This window comes from Lepus europaeus, chromosome 20, assembly GCF_033115175.1.
Source record: "Lepus europaeus isolate LE1 chromosome 20, mLepTim1.pri, whole genome shotgun sequence".
NCBI lineage: Eukaryota > Metazoa > Chordata > Mammalia > Lagomorpha > Leporidae > Lepus > Lepus europaeus.
In genome coordinates, this window is record NC_084846.1 from 55,553,532 (window position 1) to 55,580,768 (window position 27,237).

At 41.0% G+C, this 27,237-nt stretch overlaps 1 protein-coding gene across 6 annotated transcripts in view; it reads left to right on the forward strand.

The window, feature by feature from the left end:
- MTERF1 (mitochondrial transcription termination factor 1) overlaps window positions 1-27,237 on the forward strand; it is a 410,515-nt gene that overhangs the window by 147,340 nt on the left and 235,938 nt on the right. For 3 of the 6 annotated variants that reach the window (XM_062178072.1, XM_062178073.1, XM_062178074.1), the window contains exon 4: window positions 19,616-19,681. The exons of the other annotated variants lie outside the window; for them this stretch is intronic. In XM_062178072.1, the coding sequence (XP_062034056.1) occupies window positions 19,616-19,681 (66 nt within the window). The remainder of the gene's footprint in view (window positions 1-19,615; window positions 19,682-27,237) is intronic. 6 annotated transcript variants of the gene reach the window in all.

Sequence of the window (27,237 nt, forward strand, 5' to 3'; positions counted from 1 at the left end):
TCCAGTCATCAGTTGTTGGATCTGGGTTGATTCCATATCTTAGCTATTATGAATTGAGCAACAATAAACATGGGAGTGCTAATAGCTCTTTTGTATGTTGATTACATTTCATGGGGTAAATTCCCAGGATGGGATAGCTGGGTCATATGGTGGATCTATGTTCAGATCTCTGAGGAATCTTCATGCTGTCTTCCATAATGGTTGTACTAGTTTATATTCACACAAACATTGGATTAGGGTACCTTTTCCCTCACATCCTTGATAGCATTTATTGTTTTTTTTTTATTTTTGGATGATAGCTATTCTAACTGGGGTGAGGTGAAACCTCATTGTGGTTTTGATTTGTGTTTCCCTGATGGCTAGTGATCCTCAGCATTTTTCATGTGTCTGATAGCCATTTGAAAATGTCTTTTTATGTTTTTTGCTCATTTCTTGACTGGATTGTTTGTTTTGTTGTTGTTGAGTTTCTTGAGCTCTTTATAGATTCTGGATATTAATCCTTTATCAGTTGCATAGTTTGCAAATATTTTCTCCCATTCTGTCAGTTGTCTTTTCCCTTTGTTGAGTGTTTCCTTTGTAGTGCAGAAACTTCTTAGTTTGATGTAATCTCATTTGTCTATTTGTGCTTTAATCATCTTGCTTCTGTGGTTCTTTTCCAACAAGTTTTTGCCTACATAAATGTCTTACAGAGTTTCCCCGATGTTTTCCTCTATAATTTGATGGTAGATTTAGATTCTTGATCTCTTTTGAGTTGATTTTTGTATAAGGTGTAAGGTAGGGAATCTTATTTCATATCTCTGCACATGTAGATCCAGTTTTCCCAGCACCATTTGTTGAAGAGAGTATCCTTTCTCCATGGATTGGTTTCAGCTCTTTTGTCAAAGATTAATTGGTTGTAGATGTGGGGGATTAATTTCTGGGGTTTCTATTCTGTTCCACTGGTTTAAATGCCTATTTTGGTGCCAGTACCAGGCTGTTTTGATTATAACTGAGCTGTAGTATGTCTTGAAGTCTGGTATTGTGATGTCTCAGCTTTGTTTTTGTTGTTTAAGATTACCCCCGGTTTTGGGAGTTGTGGGTGGTATCCCAGCTCTCTGCTGTGATTGTCTGCACTATCCACACTGCTCCACGATATCTCTTCTTTTTTGTAGAATACCCGCTGTAAACCTTCCTTCTTCTTCTTCTTCTTCTTTTTTTTTTTTTTTGGAACTTTTTAAAAAAGATTTACTTATTTATTTGAGAGGCAGTTACAGGCATACCCACACCCACACCCACACCCTCACCCACACACACACACACACACACAGAGAGAGAGAGAGAGAGAGAGAGAGAGAGAGATCTTCTGTCCGCTAGTTCATTCCCCAAATAGATGCATCGGCTGAAGTTGGGCCAGTCAGAAGCCAGGAGCCTGGAGCTTTTTCTAGGTCCTCCACATGGGTGCAGGGGCCCAAGCATTTGGACTATCTTCTACTGCTTTCTCCAGCCATTAGCAGGGAGCTAGATCAGAAGTGGAACAGCCAAGACACGAACTGGTGCTCATAACCTACTATGCCACAGCATCGGCCCTTGCAGACCTTCTGACAATCCTGAATGATCCCCCAAGAAATGTAGATTTTTCTTTCTGCCAAATTTTTAGAAATGCTACAGCTGTTTTCTGTTGAAGCTCTTAAATTTCCCCCAGATTCTTTGTCTCATGACCAAGAATTAGGTACATGGACAAGAAATTGTACACTATATGAAGGAAGTATTAAGTGAAAAAAGAAAGCAAAAGAAAAGGAGAAAGCTCCTGGCAGCATCAGCAGTAGACCCAGAAGGGGTGGCTTGTGGATTTTATGAAATTCATCTTATGATTGTTTTCTAGTTTTATACTATTATCGTCAAAATAGGCAGTTTATATGATTTCAATTCAATCTTCTTAAGTTTGACAAGATTTCTTTTGTGACCTTAACCTATGAGCTATCATGGAGAATGTTTCATGTTCATTTGAGAAGAATGTATATTCTGCTACTGTTGAATGGAATGTTCAATGTATCTCTGTTAGGTCCGTTTGATCTAGAGTGTTACTTAAGCCCACTGTTCCCCTGCTGGCTTTCTGTCTAAATAATCTATCCACCGTGGAAAGTGGTATTGAGCTACCTAATATTTTTGTATGGATGTATTTCTCCCTTCTGTTCTCTTAATATTTGCTTTATACAGTTAGGTACTCCAGTATTAGATGCAAATGTACTCACATAGTTATATTCTGTTGATAAATGTTCCTCTTTATCATTACATAGTGGCCTTATGTGTCCCTTGTGACAGATTTTGACCCAAAGTCTTTTTTGTCTGATTATAAATAGAGCCACTTCTTCTCTCTTTTGGTTACTATCTTCATGGGATACCTTTTTCCCATCTCTTGCAATCTGTTTGTGTCCTTAAAGCTGAAGTGAATCTTGTAGGAAGAATAGTACTGAATACTGTTTTTAATCTGTTCATTCACTGTATGTTTTTTGATTGGAGCATTTAATTTATTACATTTAAAATAATTATTGGTAGGTAAGAACGTATTGCCATGTAATTAATAGTTTTCTGACTGATTGTGGTTCCCTTGTTCCCTGGTTCCTCTCCTGCTGTCTTCATTTGTCATTGTTGCTTTTTTATAGTCCTGTGCATTGATTCCTTTCTCTTTTGTGTATATTTTAGCAGGTTTTTCTTCATGGTTACCATGAATTTTGTATAAAACATTTCGCAGTTGTTATAGATTTCAACCTCATAACAATTAACTTAATCATTTACAAAAACTACACTTTTATGTTTTCCCTTCCCCACATTTTTTATCATTGCTATCAAAACTTCCACAGTTTTACATTGTGTATTCATTACTAAAGTATTGTCATTACATTTATTTTTAATGCTTTTGCTTTTGAGTTTTTTACTTTTTATTTATGATTGATGCCTAACATTTGCTCAGATTTATTGAGTACAGAACAACTTGATCCATGTATACAACATGAATTTTGACAAAATCAGAGTCGTTATCATTGCTTTCTTCTCAAACATTTATCGTATCTATGTGTTCAGAAACTTTGGATCTTTTTTTCTAGTTATTTTGAAATATATAACAAGTGGTTGTAGATATAGTTACCTTTCTGTGTGATAGAAGGCTTTTTACTTTTTTATGCTAGTGTTAAAATGATTTATGCACCACCATTACAGTATGAGAGTGTTCTGAACTAGACTGTATTACCCTTAACATTATCATTTAGTTTAGTATATTTATATCCAGCTTCTCCAGCACTGTTTGTTGAAAAGATTGTCTTTATTTTTTAAAAAATATTTAGTTTATTTATTTGAAAGAGCTACAGAGAGAGAGAGAGACAGAGAAAGGGGTCTTCCATCCATTGGTTCACTCCCCAAATATCCACAATGGCCAGAGCTGGGCCAATCCAACGCCAGGAGCCAGGAGGTTCCCCAGGCCTCCCATGTGGGTGCAGGGGCCAAGGACATGGACCATCCTCCATTGCCTTCCCAGGCACATCAGCAGGGAGCCAGATCAGAAGTTAGCAGCTAGGATTCAAACCAGTGCCCATATGGGATGCCAAACCTGCAGGCCGGGGCTTTTAACTCTCTCTGCCACAGTGCCAGCCCCCAGAAAGATTGCCTTTTATTGAATGATCTTGGACTCCTTGTCTAAGACTAGACTCCAAATGTCTAAGTCATTTGGCCATATATACAAGAGTTCATTTCTGGGATTTCTAGTTATTCTATTGGTCTTTATAGATGTGTAGGACAGACTGTTTTGATTATTGTAGCTGTTGTGTAAGTTTTGAGTTCAGTAAGTGCACTCCCTTTTGTTTTGTTCTTTTTCAAGACTATTTTGGCTATTCACTGTCCCTTGGGATTTCATATGAATTTTAGAAAGGGTCTTTCTATTTCTGCAAAAAAACCTCATTGGGCTATTGATAAGGAATGTATTGAAAGTGTAGATTGCTTAGGGTAGCACTGACATTTCATGAACATAATATGAATTTCCACTTATATCTTCTTTAATTTCTTTCAGTCATGTTTTAGTTTTCATTATACAGTCTTTCCCTTTTTTAGTTAATTTCCAAGTATTTCATTCTTATTGATGCTATTGTAAATGAAATTGTTTTTGTAGTTTCCCTTTTAGATTATACATTGTTAGTGTTCAGAAATACCACTGATTTTTGTGTGTTGACTGTATTATTGCTATTTTACTGAATTCATTTGTTAGTAACTAACAGCTTTTTGGTGTGTGCATGCATCTGCAATTTTTAGGGTTTTCTTTGTGTAAGATCACATAATCTGGAAATAGGTACAATTTTGCTTCTTTTTCTTTTTAAAGATTTACTTTATTTGAAAGGCAGGGAGGAGGCCAGTATTGTGGCATAGTGGGTAAAAGCTGCTGCCTGCAATGCCAGCACTCCATAAGGCAATGGTTTGTGTCCTGGCAGCTCCACTTCTGATCTGGCTCTCTGCTAATGCTCAAGGGGAAAAGTACTTACGGCCCTGCCACCTATGTGGGAGATTTGGAAGAAGCTCCTGGCTCCTTGCTTTGGCCTGGCTCAGCCCTGGCCATTGTGGCCCTCTGGGTAGTAAACCAGTGGATGGAAAATTCTCTCTCTCTGTAACTTTGACTTTTCAAATAAATAATTAAAAAAAAAATGGTAGGGTAACTCAGAGAGAGGGAGAAGAGAGAAATCCATCTTCATCTACTGGTTCATTTCCCAAATGTGCACAACAGCCAGGGCTGGGCCATGCCAAAGCCAAGAGCCCAGAACTTCATTCAGATTTCTTATGTGAGTGGCAAGAGGCCCAAACACTTGAGTCATTTCCTATTGCCTTCCCAGGTGCATTATCAGGGAGTTGGACTAGAAGTGGAGCAGCCAGGACTCAAACTCTGGTGCTCAGACTTGGATGCTGACATCTTAAAGCAGTGGCTTAACCTGCTGCGCTACAGCTCCAGCCCCCTGCATGACACTTATTTACACTAATTGTCCTGTCTAGAACTTCCAGAACTATGTTGAATACATGTGGTAAACACAAGCACCTTTGATTTGTTCCTGATGTTAAAGGAAAAGCTTTCAGTCTTTCACCATTGAGTATGATGTTTGCTGTGTTTAATTCATTTCTACTTGATGTTATTAGTGATGAGGAATTTTGCCATTTGTTTTAAATATGCATTATAGTTTTTTTTTTTGTTTCTCATTTCCTACCTTACTGTCTTCTTTTGTGTTTAGTTGATTTTTTAATAGAAAATTTTCTTTTTTCTTTCTCATTTCTTTGGTGTATCTTATATAGTTATTTTCCTTATTCTTTTCATAGAGATTACACTTTTGTTCTAAAGTAATAATGCTAATTTGAATTTATTACAGCTTAACCTTGATAATCTTGATAGCATGCAAAACTCTACTTCTTTATAACTTTATACTCACCCTTTTCAGTTGTTAATGGCACGAAATTAAATCTTTATGTGTTATGTGTCCATAAACAAAACTAGTAATTCTTTTAAGTGCATGAGTCTCTCAAATTATGTGGATAACAAAATGTGCCATTGCAAACCAAAGTTACAATAATACTAGTTCTTATTATTATCCATATGTTTATCTTCACTGAGGTCTTTTTTTCTTCATATGGCTTCAAGTCTAGTGTCCCTTCATTTTACCTACAGGACTCCTTACTTCAGCTCTTGTTTATCTGTGAATGTCTTAATTTCTTTCTCAATTCCTAAAATGTAAAATTGTTTTCTGACAAGATTTTTTTTTTCTTTTAGAGCCTTGAATATATCAACCCACTGCCTTCTGGGCTTCAAAGTTTCTGTTCACTTTTTTGAGGATCTCTCATATGTGATGATTCACTTACCTCTTCTTTCAAGATTCTTCGGCTTTTTGAAGTAGACTATAAAATATCTTGCCCTAGGTTTCTTTAAGTTTATCTTACTTGGAACTTCTTGAGCTTCTTGGATGTTTATAGTCACAGCTTTCTTTAGATTTCAAAGTTTTCAACCATTATTTATTCAAATATTCTTTCTGCCCCCCCCTTTTTCTTTTCCCTCTGCGAGACCTCCTCACCCATACATAGATTTGTCCACTTAATGGTGGATCACAGATTCCTTATTATTTACTTTTATTCATATTTCGTTCTGTTGTTAAGGCTTGACAGTTTCCATTGTTCCTCTGATTTTTCCTTCTACCTACCCAATTCTGCCTTTGAATTTCTATACTGAAATTTTCATTTCAGTTATTGTACTTTTCAGCTCCATTATTTCTCTTTTCTTTCTTTTTTAGCTTTTCTCTATTTTGTATTTTGTTCATGGTTTTCTTGACTTTATCCATATATTCCTTTAGTTCTTTGAGCATTTTTTTTTTTTGGACAGGCAGAGTTACTCAGTGAGAGAGAGAGAGAGAGACAGAGAGAAAGGTCTTCCTTTTCTGTTGGTTTACTCTCCAAGTGGCCGCCACAGCCTGCGCGCTGTGCCAATCCAAAGCCAGGAGCCAGGTGCTTCCTCTTGGTCTCCCATGCGGGTGCAGGGCCCAAGGACTTGGGCCATCCTCCACTGCACTCCCGGGCCACAGCAGAGAGCTGGACTGGAAGAGGAGCAACTGGGACAGAATCCAGTGCCCCAACTGGGACTAGAACCTGGGGTGCCAGTGCCGCAGGCAGAGGATTAGTCAAGTGAGCCGGCAGTAGTGGCCATTTGAGGAGTGAACCAACGGAAGGAAGACCTTTCTCTCTGTCTGTCTCTCTCTCACTGTCTAACTCTGCCTGTCAAAAGAAAAAAAAGAAAGGAGGTTAAGTGCCAGTGGCCACCTGCCTTTTGATCAGAAGCAGCAGTTAGTGATCAGTGCACAGAACCCTGAAGCACAAGGGTGCTTTTTGTTTGCCCCGTCTTCACAAGTTGCATGCAAGACACTGTAGGAGCAGGTGTACAGTGCCTGCTATGGAGCTAGGCATAGAGGATGGATAGTTCCTGCTGTGCTAGGAGCTATAATTGACTAAAATTATTCCCCATGTGCTACCTATGCATTCTCCTGGAAGTTCAAAGGCTTCAGTTTACTCTAGATTTCCCACCTAGATATGTCAGTCAGATTCTGCCAGTGTGAATGTTGTCTAGGTGAAGAGATATATTCCTGGTACTCCCTAGTCCACCATTTTCCTGTAATGTTCACGTTATCTTATATTAGAAGAAATCTATGAAGTGCAACATTTTCCTTGAGCTATTTAAGGTACTGTAAACTTGTTCTAAGTCTAAACAAGATGTTTTTCTCTTAATTGTATATATTAGGTCCTTAATAGTCTGTTTTAAATGAGTTGAAGAGAAATGAAAGCATACTGTGCAAGAAAACGTGCATGTGAATGTTCATATTCCTTTTTTTCCTTTTATCTAATTTTTAATTGACAAATAAAAATTTTATACATTTACAGTATGCAAGGAGTATCATGGTTTCAAGTATATATACACTATAGAATGGCTAAATGAAACTAATTAACATCTATATAAGCTCACTTACTTAGTTGCAGTGAGAACACTTAAAATCTACCTTCCAAGCAATTTCAATTATGTAATGCATTGTTGATAACTGTCACAGTAGTATTGTTTATAAAGACTCTGTATGGGTACTCATAGCAGTATGTTCATAACATTCAAAAGGTGGAAACAGACCAAAGTTTATCAATTGTGAGTGAATCAAACAAAATGGTATATTGAGGCAATGGAATACTATCCAGCAATAAAAAGGAATGAGGTACTGATACAACGTGGATGAACCTCAGAAACATTGTGCTAAGTGAAAGAAGCAAGATGCAAGAGACCACATACTGTGTACTCCCACTGACATGAAGTGTCCAGAAAAGACAAATATAGGGAAGCAGAAATAAAATTAGTGGTTCACAGAGGGTGGAGATGAGAATGGGAATTAACTTTAAATGGACATAAGGGATCTCATTGGGATTGCTAACAGTTTCTAAAATTAGATTATGGTGATGGTTGTGCAACTTGGTGAATTACTAAGGTAGTTCTTCAATTGGATCAGTAAAAAGCCAGATAGTGTCAGAATATAAAAGCAATGCGTGAAAAGAAAATACACAAAGAACAGGAGTTCTGTATGTGAGAAGGAAACCATATGTTTTTACTTGTTTTAAAAAAGAAAACTTTTTGGTGCAAATGTGTTTAATTCTTTAAGGAAAAAAGTGAATCTAAGATAGATCAAAAATTGCTGTTATTGAACAAGTATTTGAGGTTTCATTTAATGTGAACTTCTTGCATCATCATCCATATCATAGAAATTTCAATACTTAGTCATTACTCCTACTGTAAGTTTCCTGTTCTGGTTGAGAACACACCCTTGGGTTGTGCTTGGGGAAGGAGCTTCCTGTGATCAGGACTGAATTTCCCAACTCTTCCCAGGCCATTGTTACTCCTACCATATTCTCCCTTGGGAAAGTGGTTTTCTTCATGTCTGAAACACTTTCTGTGCTCGGTAGTTCCTTATTTTAGTTTACAGAGAAGTTAATAGTTAGAAAAAAAAACCTATTGAATTGTTGGCTTATTTATCAATAGAACAACTGTCCTGGCCTGTTGGTGAAATAGAAAGAAGTAACAACAGCCAAAGACCCAGACAGGACAGATGGCATGACAAAACCAGATGAGGCTCTCTTTATTTGAGGCACCATGGGAGGCTTGGGTTACTCACAGAGGGGATCTGCCTTCCCCACATCTTCTTGTTACAACATGTGTTATATACATTACCTCTGTTCTACACACATGGGTGTCCACCCTACTGTTGCACTGAGTGCTGCACTACAATGTAACAGGAGACCCCAATTTGGACGGTGGATATTGATTTTACTGATGCTGCAAAAGGACAGGAGGTAAGTGGTCCCCTACTGCTTAAACCCTTTAATAAGTCGGCATCTCAGCTTTCTGGAGGGTGTCAACTGCCACCAGAAAGCACAGAAATGGAGCTATTTTTACAAGTCACAAAGGGAGGAACTCACTTCTCATTGATCATTTAGCTGTCATTTTAAACCAAAGTTTACACTTACAATAGTCTCCTATTTCTAATTCACAAGGGCTAATCCCCTTACCTCCTCTCCACTTGAGGGCAGTGCAGGTTGGGGAGGACTGGACATAGAACAGACATCCAGCAGGCTGGTGGACCCAGAAGATGCCTCTGGGAATTTCTCTTTTGATGGGATGGGGTCACTTCTCTTTGTCTTTAATGTCCTAACTATATAATAGGAGGCACTATTTTCTTTCCTAATCCTCAGTGCTTGACATGTCCCCAAAACCTCTTAGTATATGCTGATGACTTCCAACTGTTGGTATCTGTATCTCTGTGCCCCCTGCCAAAAAGCCATTCCTCTAACGACTCTCAGGAGTTGAAACATAAGTACCCAAATGCCCTTGCTCCTTGGGTGGGATTATTTAGAAGCTTATGTTTTTTTTACTCATTTCTAGAATTTCCCTGTGGGATTAAGCTTTAGATTATTGCTCTGTGATGGTTTGATAGCTGCTATTTCTTCCCTGTATCACTTTTACCTATGTTCCTACACTCTGCAAATACCACTTGCAGTAAAATGTTTTTTCGGGATCTAGTTCTGGAAGAACCCAAGAGACAAGATATCCTCAAACTCATTCTGAAGGATAAAATTGAGTAGGGGCAAAATCGGAGCCTGCATTTTGCAGAAAACGGCCCTCATTCTGCATAGGATAGGTGCTTCTAGTAACATGAGATCATGAATTGAGTCATGCCATTAAAACTGAATAGTGGGTTTTTGTGTGTGTGTGGACTGTTCAGATGTCCAACTACCATGTAAAAGATGTTTTTTATGGGAAACCTGTTTCAAATTTCAAATTTCTAGTCACCCTTTTCCTCACTGATCTAGCACTAATACTTTGCAACCTGTGTTATTTCAGTAATTTTTTTTTTGACAGGAAGAGTGGACAGTGAGAGAGAGAGACAGAGAGAAAGGTCTTCCTTTTGCCGTTGGTTCACCCTCCAATGGCCGCCGCGGTTGGCGTGCTGCGACTGGCACACTGCGCTGATCCGATGGCAGGAGCCAGGGGCTTATCCCGGTCTCCCATGGGGTGCAGGACCCAAGCACTTGGGCCATCCTCCACTGCACTCCCGGGCCACAGCAGAGAGCTGGCCTGGAAGAGAGGCAACCAGGACAGAATCTGGTGCCCCAACCGGGACTAGAACCCGGTGTGCCGGCGCTGCAAGGCAGAGGATTAGCCTAGTGAGCCACGGCGCTGGCCATTTCAGTAATATTTTTGAAAAATAAATCTCTGCTTTTTCAAAAGCATCAGAATTAATTTGGAATATTATCCATATTCATAGTCATATTAAGACTGTTAAAGATGAAAATGATTACTTTTAAGAAATAATATACTTTTTCTTTCTGAGATAAATTTTTAAAAAGATTTCTTTATTTATTTGAAAGTCAGAATTACAGACATGTAGAAAAGCAGAGGCGGGGGCAGGGAGGTACTTCATCTGCTGGTTCACTCCCCAGATGGCCTTAATGGCCAGAGCTGCACTGATCCAAAACCAGAAGCCAGGTGCAGGGGCATAAGGACTTAGGCCATCCTCCACTGCTTTCCTAGGCCATAGCAGAGAGCTGGATCAAAAATGGAGCAGCCGGGACTTGAACTGGTGCCCATGTGGATGCTGGCACCATAGGTGGCAGCTTTACTTGCCACACCACAGTGCTGGCCCTCTGAAACAAATATTGGTATAGAATTTGAGAATCTTGGTTAATCTTCAACATACTAAAGGCAATCTGAAGTAAGTACTGCATTCGAAAAATCATTCTCCATGATCAAATGGGATTTATGTTAGGGATGCAAAGATGGCTCAACATACACAAATCTATACTGTGGTTAACAGAATGAAGTCCAGAATTGTATGATCATCTCAGTAGATGCAGAAAAAGAATTTGACAAATTTCAGCACTTTATCTTAATAAAACCTCTCAACAAACTAGTTATAGAAGGAAAGCACTTCAACATAATAAAGGCCATATATGACAAGCTCACAGATGACATCATACTCAATGGTGAAAAATTGAAAACTTTTTCTTTAAGATCAGGAATAAGACTACAAGGCCCGCTCTTATCACCCCTGTTCAATATATTACTGGAGTCCTTGCTGGAGAAATTAGGCAGGAGAAAGAAATGAAAGGCATCCAGAGAAGGAAGAAATGAAATTGTTGCTGTTTGCTGATGACATGATTGTATTTATGGCAAATCCTAAAGATTCCATCAAAAAGTTGGTTGGAACTAATAAAAGAACACAGTATATTTTCAGGTTTCAAAAACCAGCAGAAAAATCAGTAGTGCTTCTGCACACTAACAACGAATTATCCAAAAGAGAAATCAAGAAAACAATTACATTTACAATAGCTTAAAAAAATCTTGGAATAAATTTAACCAAGGCAGTAAAAGTTCTGTACAATGCAAACTGTAAAACTGTGATAAAAGAAATTGAAGAAGACAAAGATAAATGGAAAGATACTCTAAGACCGTAGATTGGAATGTTAATGTTAATGTTAAAATGTCCATTTTATTCAAAACAATCTATATATTCCGTGTGATCCCTATCAAAATTACATTGTCATTTTTTTACAGAAATCATCAAAGCAATTTTAAGTTTCAAATGAAACAAAAAGGAGCCCCAAATAAACCAAACCAATCATAAACAAAGACAAAGTTGGAGACATCACATAGCCTGGCTTCGAACTGTATTATAAAACTCTGGTAATTAAAACAGCATGGTAGGCCGGCACCACAGCTCAATAGGCTAATCCTCCACCTTGTGGCGCCGGCACACTGGGTTCTAGTCCTGGTCGGGGTGCCGGATTCTGTCCCAGTTGCCCCTCTTCCAGGCCAGCTCTCTGCTGTGGCCAGGGTGTGCAGTGGAGGATGGCCCAAGTGCTTGGGCCCTGCACCCCATGGGAGACCAGGAGAATCACCTGGCTCCTGGCTTTGGATCAGTGCAAAGCGCCGGTCACAGCGCGGTGGCCATTGGAGGGTGAACCAACGGCAAAAGGAAGACCTTTTGTCTTCTCTGTCTGTCTCTCTCTCTCACTGTCCACTCTGTCAAAAAAACAAACAAACAAACAAACAAACAAAAAAAAACACAGCATGGTACTGATATAAAAATAAAGCCAATGACCAGCAGAACAGAATAGAAAGCCCTGAAATGAACCCATACATTTGATAAAGGTACCAAAGCACAATGGGAAAAGGACAGTCTTTTCAATAAAGGGTGTTGGGGAAACTGGATATTTGCATGCAGAAGACTATTTCATATTGCATACCATATGCACAGACCAACTCAAAATATATCAGAGACCTAAACCTAAGTCCTGAAACTATGAAGCTACTAGAAGAAACATAGGGGGGAAACTACATGACACTCATGTGGGCAGTACATTTTTAGGTGTGACACCAAAAGCTCATGTGACAAAACCAAAAGATAGACAAATAGGATTATGTCAAACTAAAAAGCTTCCACATAGCAGAAGGAAACAAGTAGCAGAGTGAGGAGGCAAACAAAGATTGGAAGAAAATATTTTCAAACCATAAAATTGATAAGAAGTTAATATCCAAAATATATAAGGAAATGAAACAACTCAATATTGGGTAAACAAATAATCTGATTTAAAGTGTGTAAGAGATTCAAATAGGCATTTTTCAAAAGTAGACAGAAGGGACTGGTGCTGTGGCATAGAGGGCAGAGCCATCTCCTGCAGCACTGGCATCCCATATGGGTACCCATTTGAGCCCCAGCTGCTCTATTTCCAGTCCAGCTCCCTGCTAATGCACCTGGGAAAGCAGCAGAAGATGGCCCAAGAACTTGGGCCCCTGCACCCATGTGGGAGATCTGGATGAAGCTCCTGACTCCTGGCTTTGGCCTGACCCAGCCCTGTCAGTTGCAGCCATTTGGGGAGTGAACCAGTGGATAGAAAACCTCGCTCTCTCTTCTTCTGCCTCTTCTTTGCCCTCTCTGTAACTCTGACTTCAAATAATTAAATAAATCTTTAAAAAAAAAAAAAAACACAGAAGAAAGAAGACCTACAAAGGGCCAACAGATTTACAAAAGAAAAAATACTCAATATCACTAATCATTAGGAAAGTGCAGATTAAAACCATGAGACATCATCTTATGCCTGTCAGGATGACTGTTAATCAGAAAGTTAAAGATAAATGTGGGGGTGAATGTGGAGAAAGTGTACCCTTGCATGTTGTTGGTGGGAATGTAAATTAGGGCAGCCATTATGTAAAACTGTATGGAGGTTCCTCGAAAAATGAAAAATATAATTACCATATGATTCAGCCATTACACTTCTGACTATATATCTAAAGGATATATAGTCAAAGAGATATCTGCACTCCAATGTTTGTTGCAGTATTAGTCACAGTAACCAAGATATGGAATCAAACTAGATGTTCATAAACAGGTGAATGGATTTAAAAAACATGATAACATGTTTTGGGGCCCCTTCACTGGCTCTAATAAGAGTGTCCCAACTGCCACAGAATCCAGGATTCTATAGTTTTCTCTGATTTCCCTGTATATTCATTTTTAATACAATATAAGATGAGACCCTGTTATGGAAGTTTTATATTAATATACACTTAATAGAGCCACAACTGAAGTATGTAATATGTATTCATGCTGGTGTTCTTTTTTTTTTTAAGGGAAAGGATTTATTGGGGGAAACCCAACAGACCAGAGGGAAGGGGCGAAGAAGGAAAAGAGCATAAGAGAGAGATTCAGAGACAGAGAGAGATCAGGAGATGGAGAGAAAGAGAGCCACATATTCCGGAATAGGTCCTTTTAAAACTTTGGGGGGAGGGGTGGGCAAGGAAGTAGGAGCAGTGCATCCCATTAGGATGGGGGTGGGGCTGACACTGGTGGTTGGGCCATGTGACCACCTGTCTTCATGCTGGTGTTCTTTATTGTTTTTGTTTTTCCTACTTGTGAAAATTTCCAAGTAAAAAGTTTTAGAACCTACATATTAAAAAATAATAAAACCATATTCCTCTCAAAAAGTAATAAAAAATAAAAAACATGATAGCATATACACGATGGAATATAGCTCAGCTTTTAAAAAGAGGAAAATTCTGTCATCTGCAACAACATGGATGACCAAAGGTGCCAGGGACATCACACGGGGTCAATAGGTCAAGCCCAGGAAGACAAGTACGACATGTTCTCATTTACAGGTGGAATCTAAAACATTCAGGCTCACAGACTTGAGAGCAGAATGGTGGTTACCAGAGTCTAGGGTGTGAGAGGAGTGGAGTGACATTGGTGCAAGGCTATAGTGTTTCTGTAGACAGAGGAATAAATAACTATTTGAGGCTATGAATTAAAAAAATGAAAAAGACTCTTAGGTGGATTTTTAGTGTTGCTCCCCTTTGCTCTCTCAGATGTGGTCTACTGCAAAACACTTGTGGTTCCTTATGGGTGCTTATTGGCCTATGAGGAGTCCATTGTTCTGGGAGGAGTCAATGACACAAGGTAAGAAAGGAGGGACCTGGGTGTGCAGAACAGATGTGGTGGCTTTGGGGTAGCCCTTTCCTCTTGTTGCTAACACTTTCGTCACTGTGTGCCCAACTTCTGAATGTCCCAATGCCGGCAGTTCTGCAGGTATCCTGGGCACGGTGCTGGCCTCATGGAATCTGACCCTGTGCTGGAAAGGAGCGACACCCACAGCAGGCCCAGTGGCTGCCATCACTCGAATGGACAATATCCCATCCCCCTCGTCAATCCCCAAAGGAGAGGTTCGGAATGAACTTCCTTAAAAACAAAAGTGTATTATAAAATACAAAACCCTAGGAATAGGTGAGCTACAAGGCTCACCTTATAAGAAATTATACATTTCTTATGTATAATTAATACATTTCTTAGGATAACATTTTCAAGCACAGGCTTTTTCGGTTGGCACCATTTCAGTTCGCCACACTTGGATACTCTCCCTTCCCTTTGCTTGTCCCATCTGGAAGTTTTCTTATCCTGAGAAGGACTGTGGGGAGTAAACTCTACAGGAGACAGAAGGTGGGGAAACCACACCTGATACTCTTTTTACTTAGGACTGTCCCTTATTCGAGTTGACCAGTAGTGAGGCTACAGCTTCCCATGGCCAGAGGTTGCATTTCCAGTGACCATTGGTACAGAAATGGTGTCCTGGGATTTGCGTCAAATGTGACTGATCTTAGCCATTTATCCATGCTGAAGCAGAGATACACTCTCTCTCTCTCTCTCTATATATATATATATATATATTTTTTTTTTTTGACAGGCAGAGTGGACAGTGAGAGAGAGAGAGACAGAGAGACAGGTCTTCCTTTTTGCTGTTGGTTCACCCTCCAATGGCCGCTGCGGCAGGCGCACCGCGCTGATCCGAAGCCAGGAGCCAGGTGCTTCTCCTGGTCTCCCATGGGGTGCAGAGCCCAAGGACTTGGGCCATCCTCCACTGCACTCCTGGGCCACAGCAGAGAGCTGGCCTGGAAGAGGAGCAACCGGGATAGAATCCGGCGCCCCAACCGGGACTAGAACCAGGTGTGCCGGCGCCACAGGTGGAGGATTAGCCTATTGAGCTGCGGCGCCAGCCTCTATATATTTCATTTTTAACTGTGATTAGATACACATTACATAAAATTTGCCATCTTCACCATCTGTGGGTGTCCACTTCCATGGTGCCTTGTGCACTCACTGCCCTCTTTTCCCCCACCTGCACTTGCCTCCTCATTTTTCAGGTCTTGGTTTAGGTGGGCCTATCCTGGGGAGGCCCTCCTGGAAGCTTTCGGCTCAGCAACCTGAGTATCCTTTGTTGCAGGACACACTGTAGCTGTAATTGGATGCATAATCTAGACTCAGATCCTCAGTGGCTGGCTAAGGGTGGTCTTATTTACTGTTTCATCAGAACTTCATGCCTGGAAAGGAGATGCTCCATTGAAAACCATCTGTGACATGGTCCAGACCAGCTTCAGGTCCAAGTAAAGTGAGTTGGGAGGAAGCCCACCTCTGCACATGTGTGACCATGGTCTGAATGAGTTCCCAAAACCTTTTTGGCCCACTGGGACTGGGGATGAAAGAGAGGCATCAGAGCAATACAGCCTTCAGAGAAGGACTGTGCATTCAGGAAAGGGAGCTATGGAAACACACACAGTGCAGAAAAGGAAACAGGATTGGGGTGTAGAAGCCCTGGCTTCTCTACTCGTTACCTCTGTGATCTTAGACAATTCATGTAACTTCTCTGAGTGAATTTCCACTATATAATCCAGATAAAGCAAATCCTGCCCACCTTCTGTCACAGGTCTCTTATGAAGATATACAAATGCTCTATGAACTGTAGAACTCTGTAGAGGTGTAATAGTTACAATTATAACATGGCAGTGAGGATTGTTACTTAGGGAAGAGTGAGCATGATCCCTGCGGGGCAACTTCTCAGAGAATTTTTCTTCAGGGACTGAGCTGGAGTTTTAGAAACTGATTCTTTCAAAGAGAATGAAATGGCCAGCTTCAATTTTTTCTAGGCTGTACTGCTTGCACTTCAGGGAAGGAGAGATGTAAAGCTTATATTAGAACAATAAGAAAGCATCCCGGTGTAGAGCTGTACTTAGGAAAACCAAGATTGAGGGTCAGGAGAAAAGTTACGATGTGAGGGCTGGGGATGTGGTGAGATGTTATCTTTCGTGCCATATGAAGCTGGGCAAGTTTCTTTCTTGGATACTTTATCAGTCTGGTGTTTTGCTACAAATAAACCTCAGTTTTAAAATGTATTTGCAGGGGCCAGCATTTGGAGCGGTAGTTAACACACTGCTTGGGATGCCCATTTTCCATGCCAGAGTGCCTAGAGTTAAGTCCTGGCTCCCGTTCTGATTCCAGCTTCCTGCTAGTGCAGACTCTGGGAGGCAGTAGGTGATGGTTCAAGTGTTGGATCCCTGCCCACCCATGTGGGAGACCTGGCTTCTGGCTTTGGCCTGGCCCAACCCTGGTTGATGCATGCATTTGGGGAGTAAACAGGTGAATGGATGATCTCTGACTGTCTTTTCTGTGTCTCATTACCTTTCAAAAAGTAAAAAATAAAAATTAAAGTGTAGTTGTAGGTGCAAACAGTTTCAAATTGTCTAAGGGGCAGGATGAAAATCTTTTAAAAAGAGTGACTCCATTGGTCTGGCTCCTCTGAAATCTGCAGACGGCTTTTTCCCTTGTTAGGAGAGCTGTCTACTTACGGGGTACCATGAAGCTGCTCTAACTTTAAATTTAGACTTGGAAATGTTAAAAGCTGTGCAACCTGATCTGAATAGAAATGTGGCCACCAAGCGTAAAGAAAGTCAATGAAAACAGGATTTTAATATTTTAGAAGCCATTTCCTCTGCTGCATTGGAAATTCAAATAGAACAGCACGGGGGCCTGGGAATGGGAAGCAGAATAGGAAACCTACCAGGACAGAAAACTGAAATAGATAGGCCTGGTTTCATCTTCTATCATAAATAAAGAATTGCTAATAAATAGCTCCAATAAAGGAAACCCTCCTTGTCCTTTTGAATCTCAGGGAATTAAAAGCACACTTAGGGATGCAGGTGAAGTTTTGAAACTGGGCAGTTTTGACCTAATTATTGTGCTGCTAAATGTTTATGTGTTGAAGCATGTTTTTGAAAGATGTCTGGAGCTTTGGTTACGTTGACCCACTTTCACATCCACATCTGTTTCCTATTATACATATCCTCAGATTTTATTCTTTTTCCCCTATTGCTCTCTTTCTCACTGAAAACAATTAATATCCTTATTTAATTTTATTTTCCTAATTTTTCCCCCTCTTGGATGTGTTTAAAATGTGGCTACCACCCAGAGACACTCAAATGGAGAGGAGACATTCTAAATGCTGAAAGATCAGTAAAATGATTTTTCCTTTGATTCTGTAAATAGGGCTGTCAGTTGGGTAGGTGAAAATGTATATTTGAAATCTGACAAAATGCCAACGAATGACATCAAACTGTGGGCCGGGAACACTCCTGTTGAGTGGATCCTCCAGTGACAGGTTGGGAATGCATTCGCTGGGAAAGCACTCCCCCAACTCAGACCCCTCAAGTGATTCATTGCCTGGGGTGTCTGCTTTGTGCTTTGAACTTGAAAGGCCCAAGGTCAATACAAGGTTGATCATGATGGGGACAGTGGTGAGGATGCTAATGACAGGATGATAGATAAGAACCTTAGTGAATTGTGACTTTAAGCACTTTAACAGAGTTCAATTTTTTTTTTTTTCTTTTTTGACACAAGGAAATAGTGTTTGAATCCATGCAGGAATTCACTGGGTTTGCTTCCAGTATGGCATGTTGCGCTACTCCCATTCATAATGATTTTCAGCTTTTCACACACATGGTACATGAATTATTCGTTCCCGGCTCTGCATCTGTTTCCTGTCACTTTAGCTGCTATGAAGAAGTGGAGAAAAGAATCTATAGAATGATATGAGGATAATCTATAGTTGTCTCTGCACAGATTTAATTGGCCACACCTTAAAAGGAATTTTTGTCTTGAATATATTGTGCAACCAAATGCTTTCTATCCCCCTCCCCCCCACTTCCAATCAATTTGGAGCTTAAGGCTAGTGTAATCCATCGTTGACAGATATGTTTAATGAGCCTGGCTTTGAGCACTCATAGCTGAGGGACAGGGGATTAAGTTTTATCTTATTTCACATCTTGATTAATAATCTGGGAGGAGGCTTCAACACGCTAATGGAATGAAATTTGCAGTGTGAATGAAGCTAGGAAATGTTGCAAAGAGAGGGGGCAGCCTAGAAAGGCCCATGCGGGGTGGGCAGATGGGAAGGCCTTTCCTGAGCTGGCCCCACACCATTGCTCTATGGAAAAGGGGGTGAGGAGTTTGTGTGTGTGGGAGTCGGGTGGGCAGAGGCTGTGGAGGGAACCAGAAGCTTCAAGCCTTTCCTGGCATTGCCATCCTGAGTCTGAAGGGCTGCATCTTGCATGCTGCCCAGCACAGAGCTCTTTTGCAATGTGTTACTCACTGCTATTCCCGCCAAGTTTGGGAAAATAATCAGAAACATAGGTTTTCCACATTAGGAGGAAACTAGAATGGGGGAGTGCTCCAACAGACCTGGAGGCAGCACTTCCTCACAGGGTGGGTGGTTGGGAAGTGTTTCCTGAACAGGCTTTGCCATGTGCACACATGGAAACCTCTTGCTGTGACCACCTGAATTAATTCCCCTGAGCTATCTAGCTGTTGCTCTGCTAGAAGAGAAACGTAATGTGTTTTCCCTGTAACTAGAAGCACTCTGCTGGGGTCAAGAGCTGGAGCTCTGTCTTGGGAAAATCTTCACTGTTCTCTCTCTGGTCCATGCACTCGTTGGTGACGTGTAGTAGAGGCTGTGTACTCTAAATCCCCTTCCTTTGATAATTCCTATGGCGTGAATGTTGTCCCTCAAAGTTTATGTGCTGGAAACTCAGCAATGGTGTTGAGAGGTGCAACCTTTAGAGGTGATGAGAGAGCCCTCACAAATGGGTTAATGCTGTTATCCAGCTGTGGGGTCCAGATAAGAGGGTAATTTGGATTCCCTTCTCTCTCTCATGCAGACTCTCCCACCCTCTCATCTCCACCACAGGATTACGCACCAAGACGACCTGATGGGCCAGTTTCAGGTGAAAACGAAGCTAAAGACAACTTATTTCTTCTCTATTACTTTGCCTGTTGCTTTCCAGTCGTAACTTTCCAGAAATGCATAAAATATCATGTTAGAGCAGAAGAGATGGAATCAAAAGTCCTTTTGCCCCATGTCTGCGTGAACCTGAGGCCTACAAAAGAAATTTACTTGCCCACATTTCCTGTGATGGAAATGAATGGAGCTGGGATGTGAACTGGCCTGTTTCTCAGTGCATCCTACCTCCCTTTCCTGGAATCCCTGAATCTCCCAGTATTTACATTGTAAAGCAAATGAATGTCTATTAAGGACATTCTGGGGAGATTCATTAAATAGAACATGGCTTCTGGTTAATTTATTAATAATAAGACCAGAGGTTTTGAAGACTTAACAAGAGTCTTACTACATGCTCTATCAGATTAAAAAAAATGGATCAGAAATGAAGAACAAGTTCCCTTTTGAGGACTTTTCTCATAGGGATTGTTCTGAAAATTTCAGAGGTTCAGAAGCTATGAACATATGAGCATGGGGAAAGATTCAGGAAAGACTTTGATACTTGTAAACCATGTTGAAATTACCTGCCAATTTCAAAGCCAATTATGTATCCCAGTTTCTTTGGCTTGGTGAATAAAGGAAACTTCCAAAACATCTGGAAAGATGAGAATTTCAGGCAAACTGTACTTCCCAACGAAACTATTCTGTTGTAGCTTTCCTATTGAATAACACGCTGGTTAACAGTTTCAGTACTTTGTCATTGAGGTGATTTGAAGAGAGATTCCTTTCCCTTCAAAATTAGTCAATGAGCAGAAAATTTGAAGATGAGAAAAGAGGTCTGTTGGAAGTAATAGAAGGGGGAAATATAATAGAAATAGTTAATGAAGACATTTCTATTTTAGTTTTAGCACAGCTTTCACTGTGTATCTGGCACATTACCATACCTTTGCTACTACTTATTCATCATAATATTTACCTGTGGAAAAAAAGTGGTTGTAGACTTTAGTTTGTTTGAAGGTTCTTTTTATGCCTTGGAATGAATGGTATTGGACAAATATAAATATGTAAGTGTGTTTTTTTTATTATACTTGGTTTAAACTTCTAACTTCAAAGAGCAGTGATGAGGGAGGGGTTCCTAACACCTAGGAGTTTATGACAGGTCTCGGAAGTATAAATTTTGATAGACTCTAAATATGAAAAACATGTCTTTACCAGGAAAATAGATTTGACCTTTTAAAAAGTTTTATTTTCTAATAAAATCACGCTAGTACACGGACTTTTTCCTAAAAAATGTAACTTGTTTGAGCTCTGTGAGTTTTATAAGTTTGAAAGCGCATGGCTAAGGCTGTGTGGTATGCACAGAGGAAGGGAAAAGCTGTACCCGAAGAAAGAATGCCCATAATGAAAAGGAAAGCAAAGGAAAAATAAAACCAAGCAGAAATCAAAGGAGGGGTAAAAATGTCAATGGCAAAATAGGAGAGTCCAAATCTTCTTGAATATTTTATAGCAAGCTTTAGAGTGGGCTTGATCACCCAAAGGACACACCACAGGGATTAGTGTTTGGAAAGGAACAACAGATGTCAGATGTCAGCAGATAATATCCCAGTGGGTGAAGAGCATTTGGGGTGAACGAAAGGAAAATACACCATCAGGTGGTCCCTGGTACTTGGGTAAATCTTTGATGAACAATGAGTTTGTCAATGAGCAACTGTCAGTGGCTCACTGGAACAACCTGATGGTTTTTTCTAATTAATGGGCTGCTGAGTGAACAGGGGAGGAGAGTTAATTAGGTAGTGGTCACTTACAGAACATCTTCTATGGATAAGTCATTGTACTTGACAAACATCCTTCTTTGAAGGATAAAATAACTGAAGATGACTCTTTCATTAATAAATGTGTTCAAGAAAGTTTGCTTGGGTGAGAAGGGATCATTGTTATTTTTATACTGGGGCCTCCTCAAAAATGTCTATTCCAGGGGTAGGTATTGTGGCATAGCAGGTTAAGCTGCTCCTTGCATCCCATATCAGAGTGCTGATTTGAGACTTGGCTACTCTGCTTCTGATCCATCTTCCTGCCAACCTGTCCTGGGAGGCAGCAGATGATCGTTCAAGTGCCCTGTCACCCACGTGGGAGACCTGGATGGAGTTCCAGGCTCCTGGCTTTGGCCTGACCCAGTGCTGGCTGTTGTAGGCGTTTGGGAAGTGGCACAGCAAATGGAAGATATTCTCTCTCTCTCTCTCTCTGCCTTTCAAGTAGAGGAAAATAAATAACCAAACATTAAAAAATATCTCCCCAGGGGCCCGGTTCCATGGCGCAGTAGGTTACTCCTCTGCCTGCGGCGCTGGCAGCCATATGGGTGCCGGTTCTAGTCCCAGCTGTTCCTCTTCCAGTCCAGCTCTCTGCTATGGCCTGGGAAAGCAGAAGATGGCCCAAGTGCTTGGGCCCCTGCACCCGCATGGGAGACCAGGAAGAAGCTACTGGCTCCTGGCTTCGGATCAGTGCAGCTCTGGCTGTTGTGGCCAGCTGGGGAGTGAACCAACAGAAGGAAGATCTTTCTCTCTGTCTCTTCCTCTCATTGTCTGTAACTCTACCTCTCAAATAAATAAATAAATAAATAATCTTAAAAAAAAAGACCTCCCCGGCCCCCACATTTATAAGATGCTTCTGTCCTTGCTCAGTGACTCTTGTTCCATTTCCCCACTTCATATCCTCAGTATGTTTATCGGCCTGTGGTATTCTGTGCACCTCTTTGTTTACTTGCTCACTGTCTCTCTTAAACGTAAACTCCATGAAACTGTAGGTGACTTTTTTTAAATCACAGTGTGCTCGGTGCCTACAATTGTGCCTGATACAGCACATGGGAGGGAGGACTCCGCATGCTCCCAGTGGTATTCCAGACCCAATATGAAATCCTGGAATTTGAATGAAAAATAAACCTATTATGGTAAACGGAAAATATGGAAGTCAGGGGACGGGAAGATGGAAGAGACAATTCACAGTTTCTATATCCTTCTTGTTTCTTGACTTAGCGGTAAGAAAGTACCCCATGAGTGCAGTCTCTGATCCATCTGGGTGTCGGGGAGCTCGACAGGCTGGAGGTGATGCCCTTATTTCAGGGAAGACACCAAGCCTCTGTCTGCGCATCCCTGCCTCGTCTCGCCTCCACTGCCCACCACTTCCAGGAGCCCAAATGCCTGGGAATTAGGAACTCAATCCAGGTCACTCACATAGGTGACAGGGACCCATCTACTTGATCCATCACTTCCCCTCTCCCAGGGTGTGCATTAGCAGGAAGCTGGCATTGTGAATGGATCTGAGACTTGAGCACAGGTATTCCAACGTGGGATACTGGAGTCCCAAGTGTAGTCTTAACTGCTGCACCAAAAGCCTTCCCTGTTTAGTACCTGTTCTTTGAGCACATACTAAGTAGTGGGGTCTCCAAAAGTGAGTAAGATGTGGTTTTGATTCCACTTGGACTTTGTCACTAATAGCTAACAAATATCTAGCTGATGGCGATTAGTGAGATTGCATACTTACTGTTTGTTCTCAGTGGAGGGTAATGACTCTGTGAGGAGTATCTGGTCTCTAGCTTTGTTCCTTTGCTTTGAGATACCAGTGTGACAGGGAGAGAACTATTATTTACCTTGGTTCACTGAAGATAAGACTTGATAATTTAATAACTGTGTTTCAGAAATGATTGCCATCTTAAAGTTCTAGTAGGATCATCCTGCAAACACCTCCCTGCACTCTGTTCCTCCCATTAGGTTAGTAAGCTGGTTTCATGACTGTGAGGGTTCTGATCTGTTGAACAGTCAAATTGGGGGCTACTGTGTGCTGGGTACGAGGAAGCACAGGTGAGACAGATATAACCCTGGGCCTCAGGAAGCTCAGTGTCAAATGGAGGAGGCAGAGATGTTACAGCCATGGCACTGTGTAATAAAGAATGAAGTATGTACAAGGTATGTACAAGTATGCACAAGCAGTAGGGTGTGTGTGTGTGTGTGTGTGTGATGGCATTCTTGTGTACTTAACTATCCAACCTTAAAAACAGAGAGTGGAAAGAGTTATGGCTGAGGACCTGACAAAGTAAAAAGTTAGAGATACGGAGAAAAGACAACAGTGACCATCGTAATAGTCTTTCCCTCTGATGGTCCAGCAAGCAGATGGGTGGTCAGAAAGTAGGAGGGGCTGACAGCCTGTAACCAGGTAGGGGAAGGGAGATACAGCTTCTTATATTTACCCTTCACAAGCCCTGTTTAGCTGTTTCTATACCCTGCAATCAGATAGGTGTGGGTTTGAGTTTGAGCTCCTTATGTTACTAGCTTTCACTGGAGTACTATGAAAACTATTCTGATAACCCATAGGATCATTGCTTAGCAGAGTACCCAGCTCATAGCAAATCTTCAATGTATATTACTACTACTACCACTTACTAGTACCAAACTACCACGACCAATCCCAAAGCAGGACCCACCATCAGTCAGCTTTGGGGCAAGATGAGAAATCACAGTAGAATTCTGGAGGGTTCAAGTCATCCCAGGAAGCAGGGGGTATGCAGCAAAGCAGAAAGACCAACCCCAAGGGTAAAAGCAGACAGGGCAACAGGATCCTGCAGCTGGAGCCCAGAGTGCTGGTAAATTGGGCTTAAGTTAGGGAAAAGGAGAAGTTATCAAAAAGCAGACAGTATAAGAAAATTACTGGAAAAACAGAAGTAACTAGAATGACAGGACATTATATCTATATATCTCTTTATACAAGAAAGGATGGCCTCTACATCTATATTGCAGGATTATGAGCAAAATCTGTGGCCAAACAGTTGTATACTCCATGACCTTCTCCTTGAGATGGAGAGATCATTGCTAGTCCTTGAGGGGTCAGCACACTTTGGATTTAAACTAAAGTGAATCACTTCCTTCAGTCTGGTTTAATCAGTTTTAAAGCACTTTAAGGCAAATTCTCTTCTGTTAAGAGGAGGGTGTATAAGAGGCTAGAGCTGGGTGTGTGTGTATATGATCCCAGAGTTCTAAATATAAATAAATAAGTCCCCTCTTGCAATTATCAACTGTGGAGTAAATCCTGAGAAATACAGGTATGAGTCTTCTAGCTCCTGCCTGTGAAGTTTTTATCATCTGTTGAGTAATGAGACACAAAGAAGCAATTATGATGTGGTGTGAGACCCCAGAAAAAACAACTAACCTGCACTGGGTGGTCATCAAAGACTTTCAGAGGAAGAATACAGGCAGAATCACCAAACAGGAATTTTCTGAGTAGAAATAGGGGCTGAGGTTTGTGGTATGGATGGAGACAGGTTTTCAGGATAGAAAGCTGTCTGTAGAGAGAATATTACTTTCAGAGAACAAGTAGGTTGCTGTGGCTGAAATACAGGGTACCTATATGGAAGTAGCAGAAGACTTGACTGGAAAGGCAGGTAGGGGCCAGATAACAAGTGGTCTTCCATGGCTCTATAACAAATCTGGATTTTTTTTTTTTCCTGTAGGGAGGGAATCACTGGCCAGATGGAATTTTGGAAAGATACTCTGGAATTGATGAGGAGAGTAGATGAGTGTTTAGAGACTGAAGCTGGGAACTCAGGGTCAGAGAGTAGAGGTAGGACGTCAAAGGAGCTTCAATTTGGGCAATGACAGTGGGAACGGAGAGGAAGAGGATTTGGGGTACATGTGGAGGTGGTGATTGTGAGTGATGGGGATGAGGTGGAGAGCCTTGGGTTATTCTTTTTTTTTTTTTTTTTTTTTTTTTTTTTGAGATTAAAAATATTTATTAGAGACTTCCAGCCAGAGCAGCATGGAGTGGGGCTTCCAAGAGAGGAGAACCCAAAGGGGACTGGTGGCTGTCAGCTTTAAGTACAATTTCAAAGGAAGAAAAACTTGATGATTAGATTGGCATTCCGTTACCAGGCAGGGACAAAAAACCATCGAAGACCTCATTTATAATTCTCCATCCTGTCTGGCCTGCTAAGGGTGGGGTTGATAACTTGTTTTCACAATAAGCTGTGAGCTCTGGAGGAGCTCCCTTGCTATTCTCATGGTAAATTTGGATATTCCAAGGAAGGAGGGCAGCCCTGTTAGTTCTTGCTAAAGATAAAGTTTTGGGGAAGGAAGCAAGTATTTTATGCCCCAAATTCCATTGGAATCCCCTGACTATTAACCCATTTGACTCCTCACATTCCCCACTCCTGGAGATGAGAGCCCTCACATCTGTTAGGGGGACCTGGGCGATGATCCCTCTGGCTGCTTCATGCTGAAAAGGGGCGTCTTTGGGAAGACGGTCAAGGCAGGCTTGCAGCAGGAGGTGGCTTCTCAGCAGGAGGTGGCTTCTCCAGGGGCATGCAGTACCAGCTTGCAGAAACTGCCTCCTTTGGAGGTTTCATGTGCGTGGCCACCTAGAATTTTACTTTAAGTCTGGAAAAAACAAATCTAACAAGCAGTTTAAACTAACAGGATCTAAAATCATAGGATCTAAAACCAAGGACAGAGTCATTATTAGAGGCCCCAAGAAAAGTGTCTAAACCATGAGTGAGTTTTTTCATTGAGAGGCAAATACAAACTGACAGAAAGGGCTCGAAAATAATCAGGTGGGCTTAAGGCCTTGTCAGTGATGAGGCTCAGGCCTATTTATATCTCTTTACGTGTGGTACATCATAAGGGAGGCACCCTGTTGACTTCCATTACTTAGCTGGCCTGGGAGGAGAGCTGGCTTGAAGAGAAGGTAGGTGGTGTGTCTAAAAGGGAAGCAGCATTAATTGGCCTACCACCTATCTTTACGTTGCTTCTGCAGCCTAGCTTCCTCTTCCTCCTGGTTTTTGTTCATGCAGACCAGAGGAAACCTTTAAGAGAATGCAAGTCAGGGGGGGTGCTCTGACCCTAATCTTTGGTGGCCTAAACTAGAAATTTGTAGTCACAGGCAAATTCTGATAGTGGTTCTTCTTTGAGGTAGACAATGCCCATGAGGAAAGCTATGTCAAAAATGATAACCACCTTATTTATTAAATTTTAAGTGATTAGCAAAACTCTCTCCCTTTGTTTTGTTAAAAAAAAAAAAAAAAGGAAGGTTTTGCCGATTTACTATGCCCATGGCTAAGTAAATCTAGCTGTGGAATCATAATTTAAGCTCTCATTTTGGCTATTATTACAGAAAAATGTTAGCCATTTCTTTTATAAGGTCTAAAGATCAAATTGTACATTCTATCGAGTTCTTCAGAATAGAATTACCTTTCTTTAAGAGAACGGAGAAATGAGGGAACAAGTTTGGGGTTATGTTTTGAATTCTTTCTTAGGCACTAGGTGGATGATGATGACAATCACCAATCACCAATGTAGAGGATACCATACAGGTTAGGGTGAAGGTTGGTTTTTTTTTTTTTTTTTTTTCCCTTAAATATACTACATCCTCCTAATAAAGACCAATCCAAAGATTTGTGGTAATAAATTTGCCATGTGCATCATAATTTTCCACCTTCCAAACATCTCCAAGACTGCTTCCTCCCTTGAAAATGTCCTCCCGCAAGTTCCTACAAATTCAAGAGCTCCCTAAACTTTTAGATCC